Source organism: Fundulus heteroclitus, chromosome 12 (assembly GCF_011125445.2).
Source record: "Fundulus heteroclitus isolate FHET01 chromosome 12, MU-UCD_Fhet_4.1, whole genome shotgun sequence".
Lineage (NCBI taxonomy): Eukaryota > Metazoa > Chordata > Actinopteri > Cyprinodontiformes > Fundulidae > Fundulus > Fundulus heteroclitus.
Genome location: NC_046372.1, coordinates 10613439 through 10637820, shown reverse-complemented (window position 1 = coordinate 10637820; position 24382 = coordinate 10613439). Strand labels below are relative to the sequence as shown.

Genomic DNA, 24382 nt, shown 5'->3' with positions numbered 1-24382 from the left:
ACATCATTCAGATGTCTGCTCTCCTCACGCTTTCCTCATGACCCTTACCCCGACTCCACGCTCTCAACCCTGCCTCCCCCCCCCACACACTCATGGCTGGATGTCTGCTCATCCCTAATCCAAATGCCGATTTTAGATTGTAAAGCTGGCGAGTTCACGGATCGGATTTAGTCATCGTCGAGTGTTGTTTCATACCCTGATTTTCTCATCTTCCCACCCTCTCAGTTCCAGAATATAATAATTGTGTCCTTCCTAAACCGAAGCCATGACAAATTGTATTGTTTCTAAACCCCCCCCTCGCAACCCAAAATAAGCTCACCTACATCCCTGAACTTGCTGTACATTACGCCGATTCCTTGCTTTACATCCCCCCCCCCCGCCGCTCGTCTTTCCTGTTTATCGCAAATAATATGTGCAGCAGCAGTTGGGAGCTTTGTCGAGGCAAAGCTGGGAACAAAGGTCTGTACAAAGGCTGTCTGAGGCAGTGCCGTTATCTTCTGTTGTCTAATGCGGCTAATTAAGGGCATCGCTGGGAGGAAGGTGCTACTATTCTCATCTGACTCAAGGGTATGCTGTCTCCCCAAGTCTGCCAAGCTGACATGGGCTTTTGCAAACACATACACAAGTATGAAAGGCGTGCACACACACACACACTGAAGTCCTTACAGTTAATTTCTGAAACATCTATCCGCAGCCACACACACACAGCAGTCCTAGGCTTTATTAAATATACTTCCTAATGGAAGCTGATAAAATGGAGAGTGCTTGTGCTGAATTTGGGCTGAGACGGTACCATATCAGCTCAGGATTTTCTATTCCCAGATGGATAATCACCATTTAAGAGCAGAACTGATAAGCTTACAGCTGATTTAGTCTCGTAGACATGAGAGTAGAACGGTATGTAGCCGTCTCAACGAGCGGAGGCTGGGTGTGTTGGCACAAGCGACGGCTGACAAGGATTTTTTTCACTCTGAATGTGCTCAAAAAAAATTATAAATTTAAGATGCGTGTTTTTATTTATTTCATTTCTTTCTCTCTCCAGCAGCCCAGCAACTCTCTTCTCGTTATCGCTCTTTCAGACCTACAGTCTGATGGCATCAGATAAACGCCACTTGGACCGGGAAGTAATGAAGGAGAAGTTAGAATGAGTTTATTCATGCAGGTCTGTGTGGAGATACAACACAGTATTCAGGCACAATAATGAAATAACTTCCCATATGAAGTGTTCTGACGTGACCTGCTATTCATGAACGTTGATTTGTGTCTACAGTTATGGTCATAAATTGTCATAATCTGTCATATACATGAATGTCATACTGATTTTAAGCTTCGTTCATGCACTTACACCATTATTAGAATTTTTTTGGGTGGACTGATAATATAATAAACTATTCTAAAAGCCTTTTGTGAATTGTATCTGGCCTTTGGCACATTTCTGACTGGGGATTTGACCACTCCTTTTATCAGAAATGGTAAAGTTCGTTCAAATTGTTACGTTTTTGGAAGAGACACAACTTTTCAGCACAGTCCACAAATGTTCCACAGGGTTAAGGATAGAGGAATGCCAGGAGCTCATTGTCAGCCTGTTTTACCCATTCCAAAACCATTTTGTGATGTATAATTGTGATCATGGTCTTGTAGGATCAGCCAGTTGTGTCCAGCATTTAACTGTCAGACCCAAACCGTCGGCTTCAGATGGAAGGAAATTGTTAAAGATGATTAAGAACAACCCAGGAACTATCAAGGCTTAGATCTATCCTGAACTTAAAAGTTGCTGAAACTCCAGTGCCCACTGGACATGCAGGTTTCCTCAAAGGTCCATCTTAGGCTACGTTCACACTGCAGCCTGAAGTGACCCAATTCCGATTTTTTTGCCCATATGCGACCTGTATCTGATCTTTTTATGACAGTCTGAACAACACAGATCGGACTTTTTCAAATGCGACCCAGGCCACTTGGATATGTGGTCCTGAATCCGATACGTATCTGATCTTTTCCAATGCGACCTGTGTCTGTACGGCCGGGTCGCATTTATCTGACCTGTAAGTCACCGATACTGGACAAACGTCACTATTCTGCGTCCTGCTATGCAGAAGCGGGAAGAAAGACGATACCCATAGCGGACTACAAAGAGAAAAGCAGTCAATGGACGGAAAGCTCCGGTGAGAAAATAAATTAATGACCGCAAAATGCGCGCCAGCATTTTAATCCATGTTTACTTCTGCAAACACTGAGGACGCTTGCTACCTGTGACGTCATCCCGTCCTCGAGTGCGCATGCGGGACACTTAGGTTGAACGCATTCAGTTCACACAGGAGATCACATACAAGTCGCATATATTTGGAAATGTAAACGGACACGCAAAAAAATCCGTTTTCACAAAAAAATCGGAATTGAGCATTAAGACCTGCAGTGTGAACGTAGCCTTAGATCCCCTCCTATTCATTATCTACATGCTCCCTCTAGCCCAGATTATAAAAATCTACAACATAACGACAGCTATGCAGACGACATACAGCTCTACATCACCATGTCACCAGGTGACTATGAACCAATTCCAGTACTGAGTAAATGCTAAGAAGAAATCAATGCATGGATGTGCCAAAAAATGTCTACAATTGAATAAAAACAAAACTGAAGAAATACTTTTTGGCCTGATAGAAGAGCGATCAAGAGTTAGCACACAGCTTCAGCTGCTTCTGCTAATAATGGCTGACCAGGGCCGAAATCTGGGTGTAGTGATGGACTCAGGCCTGAACTTTCAAAGGCATTTAAAGACAATTACAAAGTCGCCCTTCTATCACCTGAAAAACATTTCCAGGATTAAAGGACTGATGTCTCAACAGGATCTGGAAAAACTAATCCATGCGTTTATCTTTTGTCAAATTGATCACCACAACGGTGTCTTCACAGGTCTGCAAAAAAAGTCGATCAGACACCTGCAGTTTACCCTCACTAAGACTAAGGTCGTTTTCACATCTGATAGTCCAGTAGATTCTGTTCGATTGGGGACTAAATTGCAAATTTTCAGCTGGTGCAGTTTGCTTTCACGCTCCACTTTGTCAAATGAACCAAACCTTTTGACCAGCCTGTTCAACCCCTGTGGTGACGCCTGTGGTGACGCAAGAAACACAGAAGAAAAGAGGTCGGTCAGCAACACAGCACAACTTCCTTTAGGAGGAAAATGTAAACAAAAGAGAACGGCCACAGATTTTAGCCGTGTGATTGCAATGCTATCTTTTGTCAAGTGTGCCAGACAAGCACAATTCAACAGTGGGCTCAGCATGAGCGGAGGATGAGGCAGAGGACCACAGAGATTGTTACATTTTACACAAGGTGGGTGTGACAGCTTCGTATGAGGTGGCGGCGCGCAAGCAGGGGCGCATGCAGCTTCAATGAACTGATGTCACGCTTACACAGACGTCGAGCAAGGTATTTACAATATGAGTTACTTCATTAGTATTATTGCTCAATTACAATTGTATTTACCCAGATTGCCCTGTGCTGTAGTTCGTGTCCTGCTTTTGGCGCGGCCTCCAGTCTGTTTGGCATTCCCACTTTCAAATACTTCTGTTAGTCTATAAATCACTGAATGGCTTAGCACCAAAATATATTGTAAATTTGTTGTCAGTATACCAACCCTTCCGACTAATCAGGTCTTCTGGCTCAAATCTAAATGAGACACCGAGTCTCAAGGGACTAACCTGTATAAATAAAAGGATTAATAACAAAAAAAATCTACTCCGCATACCCAGAACCAAACATGGAGAAGCAGCATTTAGTTCTTATGCTCCACTTTTCTGGAACAAACTCACAGTAGACTGTAAAAGTGCTCCATTATATCAAGGCTCAAAAGCTATTTGTTTGGAGTTGCCTTTGAATGTAAATGTTGAAGTTTGTAGTCCGAATTGTCTTATAACTTGCTGCTACTATTCCACTGCAATGTACTTTCCTCTGTAACGTTTTCTTTTCTTATATTCATGTACAGCATGTTGAGTTGTCTTGTTAATGAAATGTGCTTTACAAATAAACCTGCCTTGCCTTACAAGACAAAGACTGAACCATTTGGCCAGGATGACGACAAGAATGTTGGGGGGAGTCCAGACGAGGCTGTCAATGCTAAGAACACAGTTCAAAGTGCCAAGCAAGGTCATGCCGAGGAGCTGATTTTTGGCGCATTTCAAAAACTGGGTAGAACAATGTAGAAGGTCTAATTCTTCAACAAACTTGCAAATCAACAGCTAGATGGCTGAAGCTTAGACACAAATGGGTGTTCTAGAAAAACCTAAGAGAACACTACCAACTGTGAAGCATGGCAGATCATGCTGCGGGTTTGGCTGCCAGTGTAACGGTTTTGTACAGTGGGAACCTGATATTCGAGCTGAACACGGAGGTCTGCATTTTAAAATGTTTATTATTAAAAGGAAGAAGGTGATAGGGAAGACAGGCAATAATGGCTGACCATGGCAGGAACTGGTAGATGCAGGTTGACCAGGAGTTGCAAGTAGAACCAGACTTGATTAGAAGACGCAAGAAGAGCCAGACTTAACTATGGTTTGCAGGCAGAACCACAAGAAGCCACCGACGTGTTCCCAGGATGAGCAGAGCAAGACACAGAAATCCCAGGAGTAACCTTTACCAGGCGGTGGACACAAGCATTAGTTAAACAAACCAGCGAAGGCAGAGCGAGGAAAGGTCCAAAGGGATCGCAGGCTGAGCGATGAGGCACAGGGAACAATCACACGTGGGCAGCAGGATCAGATGACACATTCTGGCACTGGGAGCTTAACTGGAGCAGGTATAGGTAGAGAAGCAGGTGGAATGACTAAGGCAATTAGTGGCAGCAGCAGGTGGAGCTGATTAAGTGCTGAGTGGTGGCAGGAAAGGTGACTGGGAAGGGTGGAACATGGAGTGAGAGTGAAAAGTCCAAAAAAATAAAATAATAAACAAATCATGACAGCCAGTGGCACTGATGGGTGGAATAATATAGAAGACGGAAAAACTCCTAATTGTTTAGCTTCAAATCAAATTAAGAGCAAATCAATAGAAAGTCAGACATAACTGTGTGTTCCAACAGCACGACAAGTCCCAAGACTCATCAAAGCTGGTTTTGGGATGGAAAAAGTGGGCTAACATTGAGCTTTTGTATTCAAACATGATGGTGGTATTGTGATAGCTTGGCTGCGTCAGGACCTGGATGACTTTCCTTATCTGATCGGACAATCCTGATGGATAATGTCTAGGCACCAGTTAGTGACCTTAAGCTCCAGCACCCTTTGGTTATGCACACCAGCAAGTACACAGCTGTACAGGAAAAAAACAAATACAATTAAAATATTAAGGTCTTATATGGTCTAGTAAAGATCTGGACTTCAATCTGATTGACAATCAGATGACTTTATACAGGCCATTCAGACTAAAAAAAAAACACCTAATGTGGTTGAATGAAAATAAGTTTGCAAAGGAGAGTGGACCAACATTTCTGCATAACAATGTAAAAGACACAATATTATCAGTAAACACAAACGTTTTATGCAAGTTGTTGCCTCCAAGGGTGGCACAACCAGTTATTATGTCTAGAGGACAATTACTGAAGTTTTTCCCTTAATAGATCAAATTATCATGTGAAAACTGGTCTTTCTGTTATCTTTGGTGGATATTATATTGTGTTTGATGATCTGACACATTTAAATATTATTTTAAAAGGCAAAAGAGAAGATATCTGTAAGGTGGCAAACACATTTTCATGTAGTCTTTTAATTTTGACCAATCGCGATAAAGAGACAAAATCCGTAACAATTTCAAACAGGTACATGCAGATTTTGTTTTGGAAAAAAACGTAAAGCTTTATGTTGTACCATCCTGCCTGACAAAAATAAATAAATAAGATAATCAAAAGCCCAAAATTATTAGGGATTGATGCCGAGGCTGAGTGCATGCAAACCTCTGACTGGCACTGTGCTTAGGTGTCAGTGTCTGAAATGGGATAATTTGTTTGATAGAAAATGAAAGAGGCAGGTGTCCTTGTTTCATCCAGAAAGACATGAATTAATCAAAGCCCCCTCTAAGAAACAACTTCCTGACTTTGAGGTTCGTTATCAACGCGATTCTCCAGAGAGACACAGATGCAGTTTCACTGTTTTGGGTCATCTTTTTGCATATTCCCTGATCCTTTTTTTTTTTTTTCCCAGGCAGAATTCACTGCCTATTAATGCATGAACCCACGAACACATGAATAAAACGTGTACAGAAAAAAAATACTCGCTGCCATGCATGGATGCACACATGCGTTTTCTCCTCCTCCATTTTTCCTTCCTGCTAAACACAATCACCCATGCACACAGACTCACCTCCCCGATCTTGCTGTTTTACATCTCAGCTCCGGTGGTGATGCCCTTCTCGCCATTCCTCCTCACGTTATCCACCTTTCTGGTTTTCCGTTTCCAACCCCCTCCCCTCTCCTTGTTTGGATTATCCAAAGTTCAGCTGGAGTAGAAAACACTGGGACTTTTATTTCCAACAATGTTTAAGTCGAAACCTAACGAGGGTCAAACCGTGGTGGTGGTTGATTTGCGTAGGATTGTTTTATGGGGCTTTAGGGAGGGCGTGTGAGGGGGCACACAAGGTGGTGGGGTGTGTGTCGTCGGAGGGAAACTGTGGCTGACTGAGAGCCCTCCATTTTCCAACATCAGTGGATGAGGGTGCGTGTGAGAAGGAGGAGGAGGGGAGGAAGAGCAGCAGTGCACCGGGCTGAGCCGTAGGTCGCTTAGCTCGGCCTGTAAGTGGAGTTCTGCGTCGTCTACGTCGTACTGGAGATCACAGTCCGGGCAGTAGCCGTGGTACTGGACCTTCTCGCTGAAACGCACCCGCTCTCTCTCGCGGTGCTCCCTCCCGGGGGCCTTGGGGCATTTGTTTTTCTCGTGCCGGAGAAGCGGCATCGGCCTGGGCAACGTGGGAACCAGACCCGCTTCTTGCATCTCGCTCTCGCCCGAGATGAAGCACGGTGTGGAGGAGAATAAATCCTTGTTCGGTTTCAGAGGGAAAACCCCGCCGTTCCTCAGCATGGACCCGTTAGCCTTGGATATATTCCCTGATAAGACCAGAGTCGGGTGAGGCAGATTCTTGACGTTGTGTTCCTCGGCTCTCAGCGTGGTGTGTCTCGGCGGTGGCAGGGGAGGATGCGGTTTCTTGAGCACTGTCAGAACTGCATGTTGATGGATGGGTACCGGACTCATGGGCACCTGTGTCTTGAAGATGCAGTCCTCTGGGAAGAGCTTCATCTTCTCTAGGCTGGACGCGGTTGTTGTGGTGGTGGTGGAGCTGGAGCTGGAGTTGAGCGTGTCAGTCTTCGAGCTGTCGGTCAGTCCGTCCTCCTCTAACTGCAGGTCTCCAGTCAGGGTGTCGATGTCGTGAACAACCTGGTGGCAACGAGAAGACCTGTGAGTCAGTTTGAGATCCTGAGGTCACGGTTAATGAGCTCACAAAACTATGTATAACCATTGAACCTTTTTCACATTCTGTGCCGCTACAGCCACAACTCTCTATGTTTCCTTTTAGGATTTAAAGCAACAGACCAACGCATACTCGTGCATAACGGCAAAATGTAAGGAAAACTGTCAAAGGTTTGCAAATAAAAAACAAAAACAATTCACACTTACATTCAGCCCCACCCCCCGAGTTATTACTAAACCAGCTCCTTTAGTGACAGACTTAGACATCCTGTCTGTAAAAAGGAGCGCTACCGCAGGTCATTCATTCCTGCTGCTATGAGATTATACAATGCTGCACTATAACTGTAATGATAACGTCATTATAACTGTAACTACAACTGTAACTATAACTGTAATAACCAACGTGCAATAACTAATGTGCAATTCTATTTAATACACTGTGCAATGATCCTGAAAGAAGTGACTTCTGCTGCTACTGCCACCTGAATATATGTCAATGCATATGTACATGTCACTGTGAATGTACATAAGACATCCTCTGCCTTATTTCTATTTTGTATTTTTTATCCTTATTTTTCTTATCTACTTCCTTTTTTTTTTGATCCACTGTATAAACAAGGACACACTGTGTATAACTGATGCACCTTGTCCTACCTTTGGCACCTTCTTCTGATTATTGATTACTGAGCCGATGTGACAAGTGAATTTCTCCAATGTGTGATCAATAAAGCCCATCTTATCTCTTATCTTATCTTACAGCTGCAAGTTTTAGTGGGTATGTCTCTACCATCAATATTATGGCTACAAATTGCAATAATCATATCGTTTAAGATTAATTTTCATGTTCCTGATACTTTTCTTTCTTTGTCATTACACAACATCCTTACCTCTCTCTGCGAGTTTCAGCATCACAGCTACTAAAGAAATACACCTGGTGTAGGAATTAAGGGACGTGTTGTGAAATCAGCCAACAGGAAAATAACAAAGGATCTGACTTTAAGGCTGATCTACGATAAATGTAAGGGAGTGCTGCAGTTACTCCTTCCCCCATGGACTGCCTCTCACAGCAGGGGGGCCCACTGTATAAAGACTAGCCACCCAGGTTTATCTTCCTCTTCCGCCGCTGGTCATCATCAGTCTCACTGGAGGGGAACGATCTCTCTCTGTCCATGGGAGCCGACTGGAGTTCGGAGACCCGCCACATATACCTGATAGAATCAACACTAAGTGCATCCCTGCCCTTTTCCAACATCAGAACTTAAACAGCCGACTGCCATGGAAAGAGACTGTTTGTAACCTTTCTCAGCTGTTGCACGAAGGTTGAGACCACAGGAGACCCGTGAAAAGCGCATACCAGTCCGGGATTCACAAGGTGTTTCCCCCTTTGAGCTAGCCGCTTGCTTGCTGCCCTAAACCAGCTTCATCCTGGTCCAACTGGATGCCCAAAGTCGACCGACCCGACACAAAGACAGAGGTTTGGCAGAGAAATTAACAAGGAAATGAATTTAAGGAATTTAAAATGGTGTACTGTGTTGTTTTAAGGTTTGACCGAGGTAAAAGCTTTGCTGATGTTTTTGGGTGTTTTACGGTTATAAATGAACTTTATTTCCATAAGGGTTTTATATACCAATGGGACATTAATGTTTGCGTTGTCCGGTCCGCTCATTACAATCAAAATATGGCTTAAAAGTTAGCACCGAATGTCCGCTAGCATTAACAGCATATTAGCCTCTCTAATAACTTGCTACTACCCTAGTTAAGGTGTTTAAACATAAGCTTGTTTTGTTTCACTCTGCCATCGTTAGATAGTGCTACGGGTGTACAGAATTAATAGGGACGATTAACATCGATTTAATGGTGTTTCATGTAATGTTAGAATTAACTCATGAGCGTAATGTAAACACGGCCAGGACGCGCCCCGATGTGTCATTTCCGGCTGATCATCCACAGACAATCGATGAGAAATGAGAAATAATCACTTTAATAAAAATCAAGTGTCCTAAAGGTTGATGATTTTTACTTAGCAAGTCATTCTTTAAAATGTTATTTCGTCAAATAATGTTTTGCCTAACTAAGATTTGCATCGGGAATGAATTGAACATACCAAATGTTGTTCTAAATTAGTTAAGCTAATATGATCTCATTCCATATTCTTTAAAGTGAACTCTGGTTCTCTAGCCACATTCACAGAATAATTCCTATCATGATGGTTTTCATCTATCTTTATTCGTCCTTTTCTGTGTACATAGTTCCTTAGTTTCTTTTTATCTTAATTTTTCTTAATAGTTTAGTTAAGTTTCACTAGCCTAGTAGGGATGATTTTTTTGATTGTAATATTGTGTTAATTCAGGTAAACAACATTATATAGTCATGTTCTCTAGATGCCCATTTTATTTCTGTCAATGAATTCTTGAACTTCAAGAGAAGTTGTCTCTCATTTATTCCATATTTGTGCAGTTTGCTGTTAAAAGAATGCCAGTCCTCAAATCACCCTTTCAACTATTGTCCTAATGTCAACTGTTTGGACAGATATTCACCGGATAATACCTAACAGACCTTGGGTTATTTAATAAAATATAAATAACTTAAAATAGTGCATAATGGCAAAACAGGTTTTTGGGGTTATTCGGCTGGCCAAATATGTAAGCAGTTTGAACATACTTCACACTTAAAATATTATATCCTAAGAAATATAGCATCCAAGCAGCCTTTTGCGACTGCATGTGGTGGATACTGCTACTGCAAAGACGACTGTAGTTTGATGCATTGTGCAGCTCTAATCGAGAGACTGAAATGTTCGTCCATTATTGTTTGCAGAATAGCTCAAGCTCAGTCAAATTGGAGAGAAAGCGTCTGTGAACATTCATTTTCAAGTCGTTGCACAGACTCTCAACTGGATTTAGATTACGACTTTGAATAGGGCCTTCCAACACTTGCTTTTATCTAAACCAGAGTTTCCTAGTCTGGGTCCTCCTGTTGTAGGTGTTTCCCTTCTGCCGTACATCTGTCTGTAATGAATGGGTGAATGACTGGCTACTGCAGCATTTAACAGCATGCTGAGGAGGTAACACAATCATTTGCCTCAGCTCTGCTGCAGCAGGGGCACATTGAAGACATGTAGGCCAGGGGACCTTGAGGGCCAGGGTTGGACCACTGATCTAAACCCTTCTATTATAGCTCTGACTGTGGGTTTACAGCTGTCTGGATGAAAGGTGAACTTTCAACCCATTATTTCTGTGCATTTAGCTCCATCCATCCTCTAATCAACTCTGACCCACTTCCATTTCTCTATAGAAAAAAATCATCCCAACGAAATGACGCTACCACTAACAATCCATGATAAGGAAATTTGTTCAGGGTGACGTGTAGTGGCCATTTTCTATCAGACATAGTGTTTTGCATGTTCAATTTGGCTTTTATATGACCAGAGCACCAAAGGCCACTCATCCAGACTCATCAGAGTCTGATTCTGATTCATAAAGGCCAAAATGTGTGAAGTGCGCAAGTAATAGTTGTCTTGTTCCCAGTGATGGGCCTCTTGGCTGCTTCCCTGATTAACGCTCTCCTCGCCTGTCCTGTCATGACGCCCGTGTCTTGGTAGGTTTGCAGCTGTGCCATTTTCAGATGATGAACTGAACAGTGCTTAGTGAGATGTTCAAAGATTGGGACACTGGTTTATAAACTACCCCTGCTTTAAACTTCTTCACAACAGTGTCCCTGACTCGTCTGTTGTTTGTCTTGGTCTTAATGACGCCCTTTGATCATTTATGTTCTCCAAGTAACTTTCTAAGACCTTGAAAGAACATCTAAATTTAAATTTATACTGAGATTAAATGACACACAAGTGGTCAATATCCAATAACGGTGATTTGTTAAAGTTTTGTTTTTGTTTTATGCACTGGATTTTATTTTGAGGTATCAGTAAAAAGGGTCTGAATGCAAATGTACACCAAACCTGTTAGATTTGCATTTGTAAAACATTTTGCACACCATGTATCCTTTGACTTCCACTTTACTACTATGCACGGCGTTGTGTTGGCCTAGCACAGAAAATCCCAAAACAGAACATTAAAGTTTGTGGTTGTAATGTGCCAAACAGGGAGAAAACAAAAAGAATAACTTTTGCAAGGTCACATACGTGACAATTTGGAACAAGTTAGATTAAATACTACCAACAACAATCTTGGCTGGAAAAAGCTGACTACTGAGACAATAAGGACAATTGAAGTAGGAGATAGAGGGTAGGAGATGGCATTGGATATTAAATTGGAATTGATGCTGTTTTAATCTTTCTAAATTAAATTCCAATAAAGATTTTTCAGTGGTAGAGGACAAGCTGAGGACAAAAGAAGTATCAGTCCTAAAAGACTGTGTCTACGGGAGATGAACTGTCTCTAAGTCGTGTCCTTAAGACACAGAACAGATTCCAGCAAAGACCTGACAGAGGACCTGAGAGATGCGTCTCCATCCAGTTCATTCACTGTATGCCAAGCTTTTAGCTAAAAGCTGCTTGGGAATCACCTTGATGGTGTTAAAACACCACTTTATGTCTGTAAAAACGGTATTGTCACAGCTATTCTTACAGATTCAGCTAAAACAAGACGTAACACATCTTGTTTTTGTAACAGTCTGTCATATAGCTGCCGACAATTTAGCGTAAAACGGGTTCTTTGCTGTTGTCTGTTGTGTGACAGAATTTACGGTTTCTTTTCGTGCCGAAATGACTCATAGGTCAGCATTAAGATGCTTAGCAAACAGCAAATTAAACATTCCTCTGAAAAAAAAAATCCAGGCATAGCCCTGGAAATGGAAGACGTAACCATGGTACAAAAAACAGAGAGAAAAGCTGTGAGTTTTCATATGTCAACAGCACAACACATACAAGATAGGCCTATAGTAATAATAAAATTCACCGACTTCTGGAGTTGTGGCTTCGATAATAGAGAGAGCAACAATTCCAGCACAAGAGCGATCATTTATATAAGAAGAAAACTCAGGAAGGAAACAGAGGGCATGGGAAAACAATATGAAAAATCAATAGCCTGGCAGTCTGTTGCAAAGTGGAGAACTGCTTAAGTAACAGAATGAATCTGTTATCTCTCAACATTATATAACTTATGAATACAGAACACTGCGGAAAACAATTAGGAGAAAAGGCCATGAATACAACTGTATAATGAGGAAAACTGGCAATTTCCTCAAAAATGCTACAGAAATGTGTATCAGATTTTTTTAGGAGTCTTTGTAAAGAAGAAATACAGTATATACAATGCTTGTGCTTTTGCTTGTGCTCATAGCTTACAGAGAAATTTCAGAGGAGACATAGGCAATATTGGGTATTGGGAATCTTAATAAAAACGTATCCATTCATCCTTTACTCACTTTATCAAGCTATGGGTCACAGGGGACTTGAGCTTTTAAGTTGTAGGTGCTAGTATCATCCAACCTCCACAAACCGATCTAAGAAGTGATTTAATGTCTCCTTCGTTCATGTAGGAGGTGCTCACACTGCTGCATGGTTTTAAATGGCATATACAGTGCACGTTTGCACATTTACTGGCAAAGACGTTTATAACTCCTTAAAATAAATTCACCATCTGTCCAGTAACTTAATCTTACACTGAAAAAAAAAAAACAGGAAGAAGAAGTGTACTTAATTCAAGAACATCCCACGATAAAAATTGCACTGTTAAGTGCGGTAGATGATCTGTGATGATGTGGGCCTGTATCTCTCTCAAAGGCCCTGGGAACCTTGATAAGCACATGAAGTATATAAAGCACCTGCACATCTTAAATAAAATATGTTAACTTTTACAGTGAAACTGAAAATGGATCTTCATTAGGTTTTTCAACAGGATAATGACCTAAAACATTTGGCTTGATCAACACAAATGGTTCGATAGACCACAATCAGTATTCTTCTAGGGCCATCTCAGTCCCCAGAGCTAAATCTAATAAAAAAACTCAAGAGATGATAGTAAAAAAGAAAGGATCCGGGACTCTGACTGAGACAGATCCCCTTCTCTGTGCTCCAGCAAAATGAAATGTTATTAGAAATTCTTCCTGTACTATTGGCAAAAATTGAGGTTGTACAAAGTACTAACTGCAGCGGCGTCAATACTTGTGCCAGTAGTTGTTTTGTTAAAAACAATAAATTCCTATTCAAAGATTTTTTCCCCCCCACATCCAAACAAACATTGCATTTTTCAACAATAAAAGATGAATTTATTTTAAGGCTTTTTTTCCCATACATCTTTCTCAGGGTTACCATCGCAGTTTACTAGAACTATTCATGCTTGCTGGATTCAACAAGTGCCAACCACAATGCATAGGAATTAATAATTGGCATTTAACTCCGCCCTGCGATAGACTGGCGACGTGTCCAGGATGCACCCCACCTCTCGCCCATTGACAGCTGGAGACAAGCACCAGCCGCCCCCTCTGCAACCCTGCACACAAAGCCAGGTCTATAAAAGAGTTTTTGTTTTGGAGCCATTGTTTAAAGTCAGCCCAAAATATTCCCTCTTGGAGGAGTTTTATTTCCTGGTTCATTTCCTTTTGTAGACTTTGATATCCAGAACTCAACAGCTGAGGATTTTAATAATTACTGCCTGGATTTGTAAGAACCAGAAAGGCTAAAGGAACTTCAGCTAGAAATGTTTGCAGAGCCTTTCAGCAGAAATTTACACTCCTGACATTTTGTCACCTTCAAATATTTCATCTCGAATGCATTTCACTGGGACTTTATATGATAGACCAACACAAAGCAACACATGATGTTAATGTGGAATTAAGAGAACATATTGTTTACAAAACCATACTGACATGGACTCAGGTCATGACTTAGATGCCCCCCACACCCGAAAACCCTCCCACCTGAAATATGTCTGCGTATGATGTTGTCTGTATGTTTGTTTTTTTCTTCTGAGGGTTTTTTTCTTGCATTTCTTGTACTGTCAGAGAGAAAGTGCGAGTAATGCACTCTTTTTTTCCCCACCTCAACCATCCTAATGTATTCCTTTCTCTACTCTGCAAGACAGTGTCTGGCAAGGCTGCGGCGGCAGTATCCCGTCTACCAGTGTTTCTCTTGATGTGCTGTACTTAAACAAACTTTCCCCCACGGGGGACAAATAAAGAAATTCAATTCAATTCAAAAGAATCTGAAAGGTGTGGCATGCATTTATATCCAGCATCTTTTACTCTAATACCTCTAAATAAAACCAATTGCAACCAATAGACTTCAGAAGTCATCTAATTACTAAATTGAGTCTACCTGTGTGTAATATTTCATTATAAATAAAGTTGCTCTGTTAAGGACTAAGGCTACATTCACACTGCAGCCTGAAGTGACCCAATTCCGATTTTTTTTTGCCCATATGCGACCTGTATCTGATCTTTTTATGACAGTCTAAACAACACAGATCGGATTTTTTTCAAATGCGACCCAGGCCACTTGGATATGTGGTCCTGAATCCGATACGTATCTGATCTTTTCAAATGCGTCCTGTGTCTGTACGGCCAGGTCGCATTTATCCGACCTGTGCGTCACAGATACTCGACAAAAGTCACTATTCTGCGTCCTGCTATGCAGAAGCGGGAAGAAAGACGACACCCATAGCGGACTACAAAGAGGAGAGCAGTCAATGGAGAGAAAGCTCCGGTTAGAAAATAATTTAAAGGCATTATAATCCATGTTTACTTCAGCAAACACTGAGGACGCTTGCTACGTGTGACGTCATCGCGTCCTCGAGTGCACATGCGGGACACTTAGGTTGAACGCATTCAGTTCACACAGGAGATCACGTACAAGTCGCATATATTTGGAAATGTGAACGACCACGCAAAAAAATCGGATTTTACAAAAAAATCGGAATTGAGCATCAAGACGTGCAGTGTGAACGTAGCCTAAGAGGTCAAACAGCTTCATGAAGACCAGGCAGCAATGGGTAAAAGACTCCACGCCGAAACACAACGTAGAAAACTAAAGTTGGACATCGGCCAGAATACAACATCCTTATGATGAAACATGGTGGCGGCGGCATCATGAGCATGTTTTTCTTCAGCAGGTTCAAGAACGCTTGTCAGAGTTGATAAGAGGATGGATGAAGCTAAATAGAGGGCAAAACCTGGAAATATACCCGTTGGAGGCTCCAAAAGACTTGAGGCTGGGACAAAGGTTCAGCTACCAGCGGAACATGAAGCCCAAGAAATATTTAGGGGGTGTCAAAGGGATGATGTACCGTTGTTATCTTTTTAAAATCGTGCAATCCTTTTCCTTCCTTTTTGCAATTAGGCCCTGCTTATTGTCGATGTTTGCAACAGCAAAATGAAGAAAAAAAGAAACTATACATATAAAAGACAATAACTAAAGGGCATGAATAGTTTTATAATGTCGCAGCTTATAATATCTTATTAATGTTATAATATGATGGTGTGGGGTTTAAGAGCTTGTCTAAAGAATTGCTAACAGCAAGAGACAGAGACAGAGGGAAATAGAGAGACAAAGGACAAGCAAAGAAAAGAAAAGAAAAGTCAGAGAAGCAACAGAGAGAGAGAGAGACAGATGCTGTGCAGTGTTTAAGTGGATAATTTGTTGGGACAGACACACACGAGGTAATACCAGTATCCTAGTGCGCAGCCCCTACTGTAGGCCAGGCAGCCTGGGCGGCTGTGCCAAGCATCCGAGCAGAGGCCTTCCTCAGAGCCAGACTTAGCTCCAGCCCTGTCTGCGAGTTCTAACAGATAACCGCATTTCAAACGGATTATGCCCCAAACACTGGCTTTGATAGTAACATCCCCCCGAGCCCTGTGTTTAATGTGTGAGCGGTGTCAGAATAACTGATCCTCTGTACAATTTCCTGCAAGGAAGAAGGCAAAAAAAAAAAAAAAAGTAATAACAAAAGAAGCAAGAAAGGAAAAATAAAAGGAAAGGGCATTTCAACGAAGATTACAATAGGCAGATTAAAATGCCCTCCTGTTGTCATTTAACTCTGACGCCTGCTGTGCTAGATTGTAAACTCTTGAGAAGGACAAAAGAAGTCTTATTAAACTCAAACTGTGAAAAAAAGAGAAAGTGAAGAAGAGGAGAAGGCAAAAAAGGGGAGCATGGAGGCAGAGGAAGGCAGATGCTGTGGACTAGCCATCCATAATGTAGGAAGCAGAGGCTGTATGCAATAGGATTTTATTAGAACGACAGCTTGTCATGTTAAGGTGAAAGGTTTGGGAAGGACGCCTGGTGTGTCGCCAGGGCAGGAACGCAAACAGAAGACCAACTAAGACTGCAGGTTGATTACAACCGAGGTGGCAGCCCGTGATTCGGCGACTGGCATCAGAAGGAGCACTGATTTGATCCAAGAAAACAAGTCACCGGGGGGGGACTCCGTGAGAATAGCTGGCAGTATAAATATTTAAAGTTCAGATTAAATATAAAGTATAAACCCAGAGCCATATGTGTGAGTCCCTGTCAGCACCCTTGGAGCTCTTCATCCCTTTGTACAGTTCACAGGGTGCCACTAGGGAGGCCAGGCAATCCTGTACGCAATTTTTTTGTCACATATCAATTAAAAACATGAGATTGGGTTAAATAATTATTTTTAACGAGCGCCAGTCAGAGTTGTTTTTTTGGCCAATTTCACATTATTATCATTATTTTTTTCAACAAGGAAAAACTTACTACGTAAATGATTACAAAATTTCAAACTGTCCTTTAGCATGTCATATTAGTGAGTAGCACAACCGGCATGACAATAAACAGGTTGTGTTGCCTTTAAAATCTGAACCCTGAGATTTCTAAAAGCCTGCCAAATTCTGAATGACTTATTATTACTTAGTCCCCAAAACGCCACCAAGGTGGCTACAGGTTGTTGTTCTCTAACACAAGGGTTCCCAAAGTGGGGGTTGCTAGACACCACATGGGGGTCGTGAGTTGAGATGAGATGTTAGATAATATCATAGTTTTAATATAGCAAATGTATACCTTTAATTTTGGAAAAGTATCTTTTTTTTCTCTCTCATCATTAGAGAATATCCAAGTTTTTTTCTCGCAAATATGTGAAATTAATCTCAAAATATTTGAGCTTTTGTGGCAACGTACTCCTCTGTCGCCAATAATTTATTTTTCTTTCATCTACGATGGCCCTAATATGACTTTTTTTGGTGTGGAAGTTATGCTAATAAAGTCATAGCATTAGGTGTACAAGAATTTATACCATTGCAAAAATAAAGTCGCAATATTACGAGAACGAAGTCAAAATATTACCAGAACACAGCCGGAATATGAGAATAAAGTTGTAATATTATGAGAACAGTCATAATATTATAAAAATAAGGTTGTAATATTACAGGAATAAAGTCACACAATTGTTTCAAAGTCCTGATGCTACTAATAATTTGATGCTGATGTGCTAAAAAGATTTAGTATTTTCTTGTTTGTAAAACCAACACCAAAATATAACTTCACAAGATACTCAGTGTTCTTTATTTGAACTGAGGGGGACGGCTGCGCTTTGTTGTAAGAGTTTTCTGCCGCGGCAGCCTGATGGGACAGCCAACAAGATGCCGTAGAAAATACAGCTACAAACTTTTTGGAAATAAAGTCCCATACTTACATTTTACATGCTTTTAAATATCTTATTGCACATTTGTGCTTCATAAACACCTCAGTAGTACTAAAAGAAGCTGACTTTGAGTCTTCCTCCAGTAACAGCTTCTACACTGAAAAGTGTTCCTGTTCCCGTCACTGGGTAGCGCTCACTGATAATAAAAAAAAAAAAACATGAATTTTGGAGCTTCAGCCTATTTCTCTATCCATGTATCTCGCATTAAAGTCGACTGGATCAGGCTTTTCTTGGCAGATATCAATAAGCAGTTATGTTGACTTCTGACCTGAACAGCAGTGGTAGAAATCTTTTGGTATAGGCTGAAGTTTTGAATTCAGCAGAACAGGAAGGCATTGCACTATGGGTCTCAAACTCCAGTCCCGCTACTTTTCGAGTGTTTTCACACCAGCAGTGTTTGGTCCGCTTTTAAACAAACTCTGGTTTGTTCAAAACAGAAAGAACGTCCTTTTGTCGGTAGTGACAGGTTCGCTTGGAGTTTTCTCTGTGCGAAAAAAGAAACTGAAACGCTGGAAAAAGTCACTAGTAAACAAACTTGTCAACTGATTTGCTCCAAAGTAAAAGGAACTTTGGGTGTAAAAAAAAAAACAAAACCTTAGATGCTTCCCAGGCGGGTCCAGCACTCCTGAGACAAATGACAGATTTACCTCCTCAGACTAAAATCAAGTTATATCGTGTCCCACAGACTAGAGTTTGAGAGCCCTGCACTACAAGATTATCCTAATTTAACGCACTAATGCATATGTCCCTAACAGTTATTTGATTTTTGCTAAAATAAGAAAATAAAAATAAAAAATAAAAAATGGAGGATCCAGTTATTTGCTGTCGGTTAATGCATTTGTAGACAGAAAACAGGGCATTCAACGAATAAGTAAAGGAGAAATGGGATTTTCCAGCTTTGAAATCTGCAGACTGATTGACAGATCTCTCATTTTTATGTCTTCTTTTTTTTTTTTGGATTTTTGTAATGAGCTGCATATAAACATCACAACCAGTCAATTCCAGCTCTGCTCTGCTGCCCCCACCTATTGCTTCCCACCCCCAACATGACCACACCTTTGCAAAAAAAAACTTTCTAGAGGCACCCCTTGAGCTCCGAGAATTTTGACTTTTTAACAGGGAAAGACGAAGGACACGCAGAGTGATTGGATGGCATCAGTGAACGATAATGAAAAAGACAGAGAGAGACAGACAGACAGAGAGAGAGAGAGAGAGAGAGAGAGAGACGGCACCTTAAGAGAGATGAAAACACATTCCCATTATCTGGCAGGAGACAATTCCCAGCGAACAACAGCCTGCATTTAGATGATGAAATGCCATGCAAAAAAGCCGTCTCTGTAGTTGGACCAACTTGTCCATTAAATATTAATTGTGACTACATGTTCTCACTTTCATCATGGCTCGTGTGAGTCAGGGCGAGGAAGGAGATGTCCTGTCATTTCGCACCCCTGCATCCTCCTGTGCCAAATGTCTTTCATGTTGGCGATAATGATCACATGCATTAGTGGGCAGGAGGAGAGGGGGGGGGGGGGGGGGGCAGCAGGAGGAGGAGGAGGAAGAGGAGGATGAGGAGCACAGTCCAGTCCAAAGTGAGGTGGACTACAGACTTCCATCTTCTGTCAGACAACATTTTCTAAAGAGAGCATCCTCAAACAGGAGGGTAAAAATGACAAAAATCACAATAACAAAAGATAACTACATTAAAGTTGTTTTTGTTGTTTGTTTTTTTTTTCCCTGTAAAATTTACCTCTTTGAGCTCCTTTGCCACATCCTTCAGGTCCCCAAGGATGGTCTCCAAATTCTCCACGATTGTCTTGATCTCCTTTTTCACTTTTACTTTGGAGACAACCCCTGCTTCAGCCTCCGCATGTGGTGCCCCTGACATCCTTCACTTCGTGGCACTGTTGTCGGTTTCGCGAAGGATCTCGGGTCAAATCCTTTGGTGGAGCCACTTTTGCCAGTTTTTCCCTTCATTCAGTCCTCCGCTCCTCTCCACTTCCCAACGCCGCTGCTGCTGCCTCTGGTGCTGCTGCTGCTACATCGCGGCCAGGACGAAGCGGAGTGGCGTCGGAGCAGCATTCTGGAGCTCACACGGGGCATGCGCAGTAGAGCGAGACGCGAACTATAACGGCTGTCGGAATATCGCGGCGGCGTGGTGTTTGAGAGGCGCGCGGCCACGGCTCTGTGAATCTAAACGCACCTGCGTCCGACGGAGGCGAAGCACGACGCCACGAGACATCTTCAACGACGGCGCAAAAGCCTACAGTTTAACATTTTGACATAATATGAATATGGGCAATATGGCAATAATAATAATATAAAAAATAAATAAAAACGCGGTAGCAGAGCCGGTAAGAAACAAGTCGACAGCTATCCAAACCGTTACAGCCAGGGTCCATAATCCTCCAGCAGCGACACGAAAATAGGAAATCTCTCTACCTCCGTCCCCAAAATAGTCGGATCTGGTATTGATGCCAGTGGGCAACGACACCCCGGGGGCAGTTTCCTGCCGCCAGGTTCATCCTGTTTCCATCTCTGCCTCCTTGGAGAGTCTGGGGAGAGCAGCCAGCGTCTCTCTCTCCCTCTATCTCTCTCTTTCTCTCTCTCTCTCTCTGTCGCTCTCTCTCTCTCTCTCGTTGAATGACATGTCTTAGTGTTTTTTTTCCACCCATGACACGTCCTTACTACTACTATTATTATTATTATCACGAGGAGACTAATCATGGTTGTTATAGTCAAAAACCTTAATTACATACCCACTAGCTTGTAATTATTCCAACCCGTTGCACCAACCACGTGAAAGGAATTGTAGTGGTGGGATTTTACTTCTCACATTTTCGTTTGTTTGGTTGTTGTTTTTTTTCTCCAAAAGCCCCATAGGTGCCACCATCTATTACAGAAAATAATAATAATAAAAAAAGAATCAATCGTTAACGATTTACAGGCATTGTATTATAGTTTACCATGCCTACCGTATTTATTTATAAAGCACTTTACAAGAGCAAAGGTCAACAAAGTTTTGTGCACACACAACTGAAAATAACTGTAAAATTAAAAGAGATGGACAAATAAAACACTGGCGAGCTAAAACAGACAACTATGATAGTTGAAAACAGTAACAATAGTTAAAAATTAAAAGAACAAAAAAAACCTCAGGATGTGCAAAAGGTTTCAGCAAACAGATGTGTTTTAAGAAGAGTCTGGATGAGCCCTGCCTAGTTTACATAAAATTCCAAATTAATGCATTAAATAAATAAAAGCCGATAATTGAAATGTGGATTATATATGAAATTTCTAGTAAAATAATAACATGGAAGCAATTGGTAGCTCTGTTACCTTGAAGCAAGAAGGTCCTGAGTTTGAATCCCAGCCTGCATGGAGTTCTTATTATGCATGGGTGGATTCTCTCCAGGTACTACAGCTTCTCCCACAGTCCAAAAACATGGCTGTTAGATTTGAGTGCGTGTGTGTGTGTGTACGTTGTTGTTTGTTCTGTGCCCTGTCATGGTTATATCCAGGTTGCACCCCTCGTCCCATCCCTCGTCCAACCTGTAGATAGGTACCAGTTCCCCAACGACCCAACAAGAGAGTTTGGGCAATAGATGGGTCAAAAAATGTGTAAATTCACAGGATTTTTGTAATGTAAAACATAAGTTTTCATTTTACATATGCTGCATAGTGAGGCAGATGTTAGCCATGTTGCCTCGCAGCAACAAGGTCTTTGCTTTGAATCCCACCCCAGGCTTTTTCTGCATTGATTTTGCATTTAATCCCAATCCATGGGTTGATTCTCACCGGGTACTCTGGCTTACCTCCCACAGTCCCGACACAGGACTTTTACGTAAACGGTCTCACTAAATTGCCTTAAGGCTAAATTTGATTTGAGCTAAAAAAAAAAAAAGAAAAAAAAAAAAACTCACACAGACATCATAAAAGCAAGACCTATAGCAAAATTAAGAATGGGGAGAAAACGGAAACTCACAGGGAACAAGCTTAGATGCAATGCATTGTTGTTTGTCCTGCGTGTCTCTGTCTTGCCCTATGATGGACTAGTGACCTTTACAGGATGCACCCAGCCTCTCGTCCAATGACAGCTGGAGATAGCCAACAGCCCCCCTTCGACCCTACAAGGACAAGAGGGTTTATTTTGAAATTGCGTCATTCCAATTTTCCGTAAAATACCTGATTAAAATTGTTATTGTGACTCATCAAATAAGTGCAAATAAATGGTTTCTTTTTTCCAGAAAGCAGTGAAGATATTTCCCTAAACTTTTATTTTTCTCTCTTGTTGTGTCTTTTTTTATACTGGCATAGGGACGGAATGGGGTACATAGGTACAAATCAGAGAGCTAGTTTTAACCTGGATCAATAGAACATTCAGTGGGTCCGTTATCTTCAACCCTATCTATTGATTAATAAAGTTTGATAAAAATAAGGGATTATATCATTAAGAACAATGTGATTGTCAAGAGCTGTAAACTAACATTAACAAAGGCAAGGCTACCGTCAACTCTTTTCAGGATTATTTTTATTTTTTCATATTTGAGATGTGACATTAAGACACTGTTCGTCTATTGTACATAGTTTTAAAGCCTGTAACCTTTTCTCTTGCCCTCCACTTGTCCACTTTCCTGTTCTTTAGGCATACTACTTCATTTCGCATCAGGCATAAGACACGGAATTGACCTCAATTAAATAAAGTCAAATGAAAACAGAGAGACTGTTAAATATTTAAAAGATGAGGGCTTTGAAAGAGAGAATAACGAAGCTGGGTTGTTCAAAACATTTGCACAGCACAGGATTTCTTAGGTAAACAAAAATAAATATTTAATATAAAAAAATTATCTGGGTTGTACAATGGTATCCAGTATGTGGACAATAAACTGTGGTTGAGGGCAATTGTGACTTTAAATATACAAGGTGTGAGAAATGGAGTGAAGTAGAAAAACAAATGGGGGACTTTCACTTTACAGTTGTCTATTTTTATGCTGCCTTATTATTTTCTGTATGTTTACACCCATACACTGCTGGGTCCTCACTGCTTATTTCACAGTCAAGAGAGGATGACAAGTTTATTTTGACAAGCTCAAACTAAAACATGACAAGAACTTGCAGGATTCTGCAGCAGCGAGAACAAGGGAACCCGCGCCGTGGGAGGCATAAAAACATATACATGCATTAAAAAGCCAATTTCCTTGAATGTGCAATACAAGTTGTTGCATTCTTTTTCAGTTTTGATGTTATCAGGATATATGTGAACCACTGACTTCGTCAGATAAGACAACATATGACATACAGCGCCAAGACCTTATTTAGATACAAAAAAACAAAGTAAAATTGAGAAACAACACCCAAAAAAGCAAGTTTGTATATTCTCACATTTACTATGGTAATTGAATTCAGTTTAAATATAATGCATTAACTCAGAAAAAATGTAAGGAACTTTAGGATAAATAACAATACTGAACAGATATAGATAGATTGATGAGATTGTTGACTGGTAACATGTTAGACATCTAGTTACACCCAGCTGACAGATGCATTCCCTTGTTCTTAGTAAGCATGTGGGGGAAAAAATCCTTTTTAACAGAAACAAACTTCCACTAAAACCAGACTCAATACAATCAGCCAACAGCCCTGAACGGCAAGTGTTGACAGGAACAGGATTAATCCGTGAAGAATAGTAGCCAGTTTCTAATAGCCAGTTGGATTTGAATCTTTTGAAATGAAGCTGTGCAACCAGAAAAGCAGATAATGTTGTGATACTGTTGGCTGGTCTGAAGCATTCAGATGTGTGTAAACAACGCAACAGAAAAAGGAGATCACAAATGATTTTAAAGACGCAATCACTGCTGCCCATCAATTTAGTTAATGGTCATCCTTCAAAGTGAGATAAATATTAATGGGAATTTCTGATCCACATTCAAATTCTATGTAAAAAAAAAAAAAGTCTGATTATGATACAAAAACATATAAGGACAATTCCCAAATAACTAAGCCAAGCAGTTTGGGCATTGTGCACAGTGAAGCCAGTAATATCACTGTAAATGTTCAGAACATAAATTATGTTTTTACATGCTTAAACTTGGAAGCCATTAATCAGCCAAAAAGGTATATTTCAAGTCTAAATAAGACTATGGTTTTACAAACATCATGTTCTGAAAAAGACTTGAAGCCTCTGATTTAGGCCACTTATTAAATGCACAGGTTGGCAATAACTGCTAGCATTTACTTAGTTTCATTTATTAACTTAGAGAGAAAAACTCTCCTAAATTTTTGCTGTATGATTCTCTGTTATTTTTTTAAAGTAACTCC

At 41.1% G+C, this 24382-nt stretch overlaps 1 protein-coding gene across 1 annotated transcript in view; it reads right to left on the bottom strand.

Annotated features, from left to right (window-relative positions):
* Nucleotides 1–20634, bottom strand: part of prr16 (proline rich 16) — a 30710-nt gene extending 10076 nt beyond the window's left edge. The window contains exons 1-2 of the mRNA XM_036143901.1: nt 19815–20634; nt 6351–7418 (exon numbers count right to left, since the gene is read on the bottom strand). Of these exons, the coding sequence (XP_035999794.1) occupies nt 6549–7418; nt 19815–19952 (1008 nt within the window). The 5' untranslated portion in view covers nt 19953–20634 and the 3' untranslated portion in view covers nt 6351–6548. The remainder of the gene's footprint in view (nt 1–6350; nt 7419–19814) is intronic.
* Between the last annotated feature and the right edge of the window lie 3748 nt (nt 20635–24382).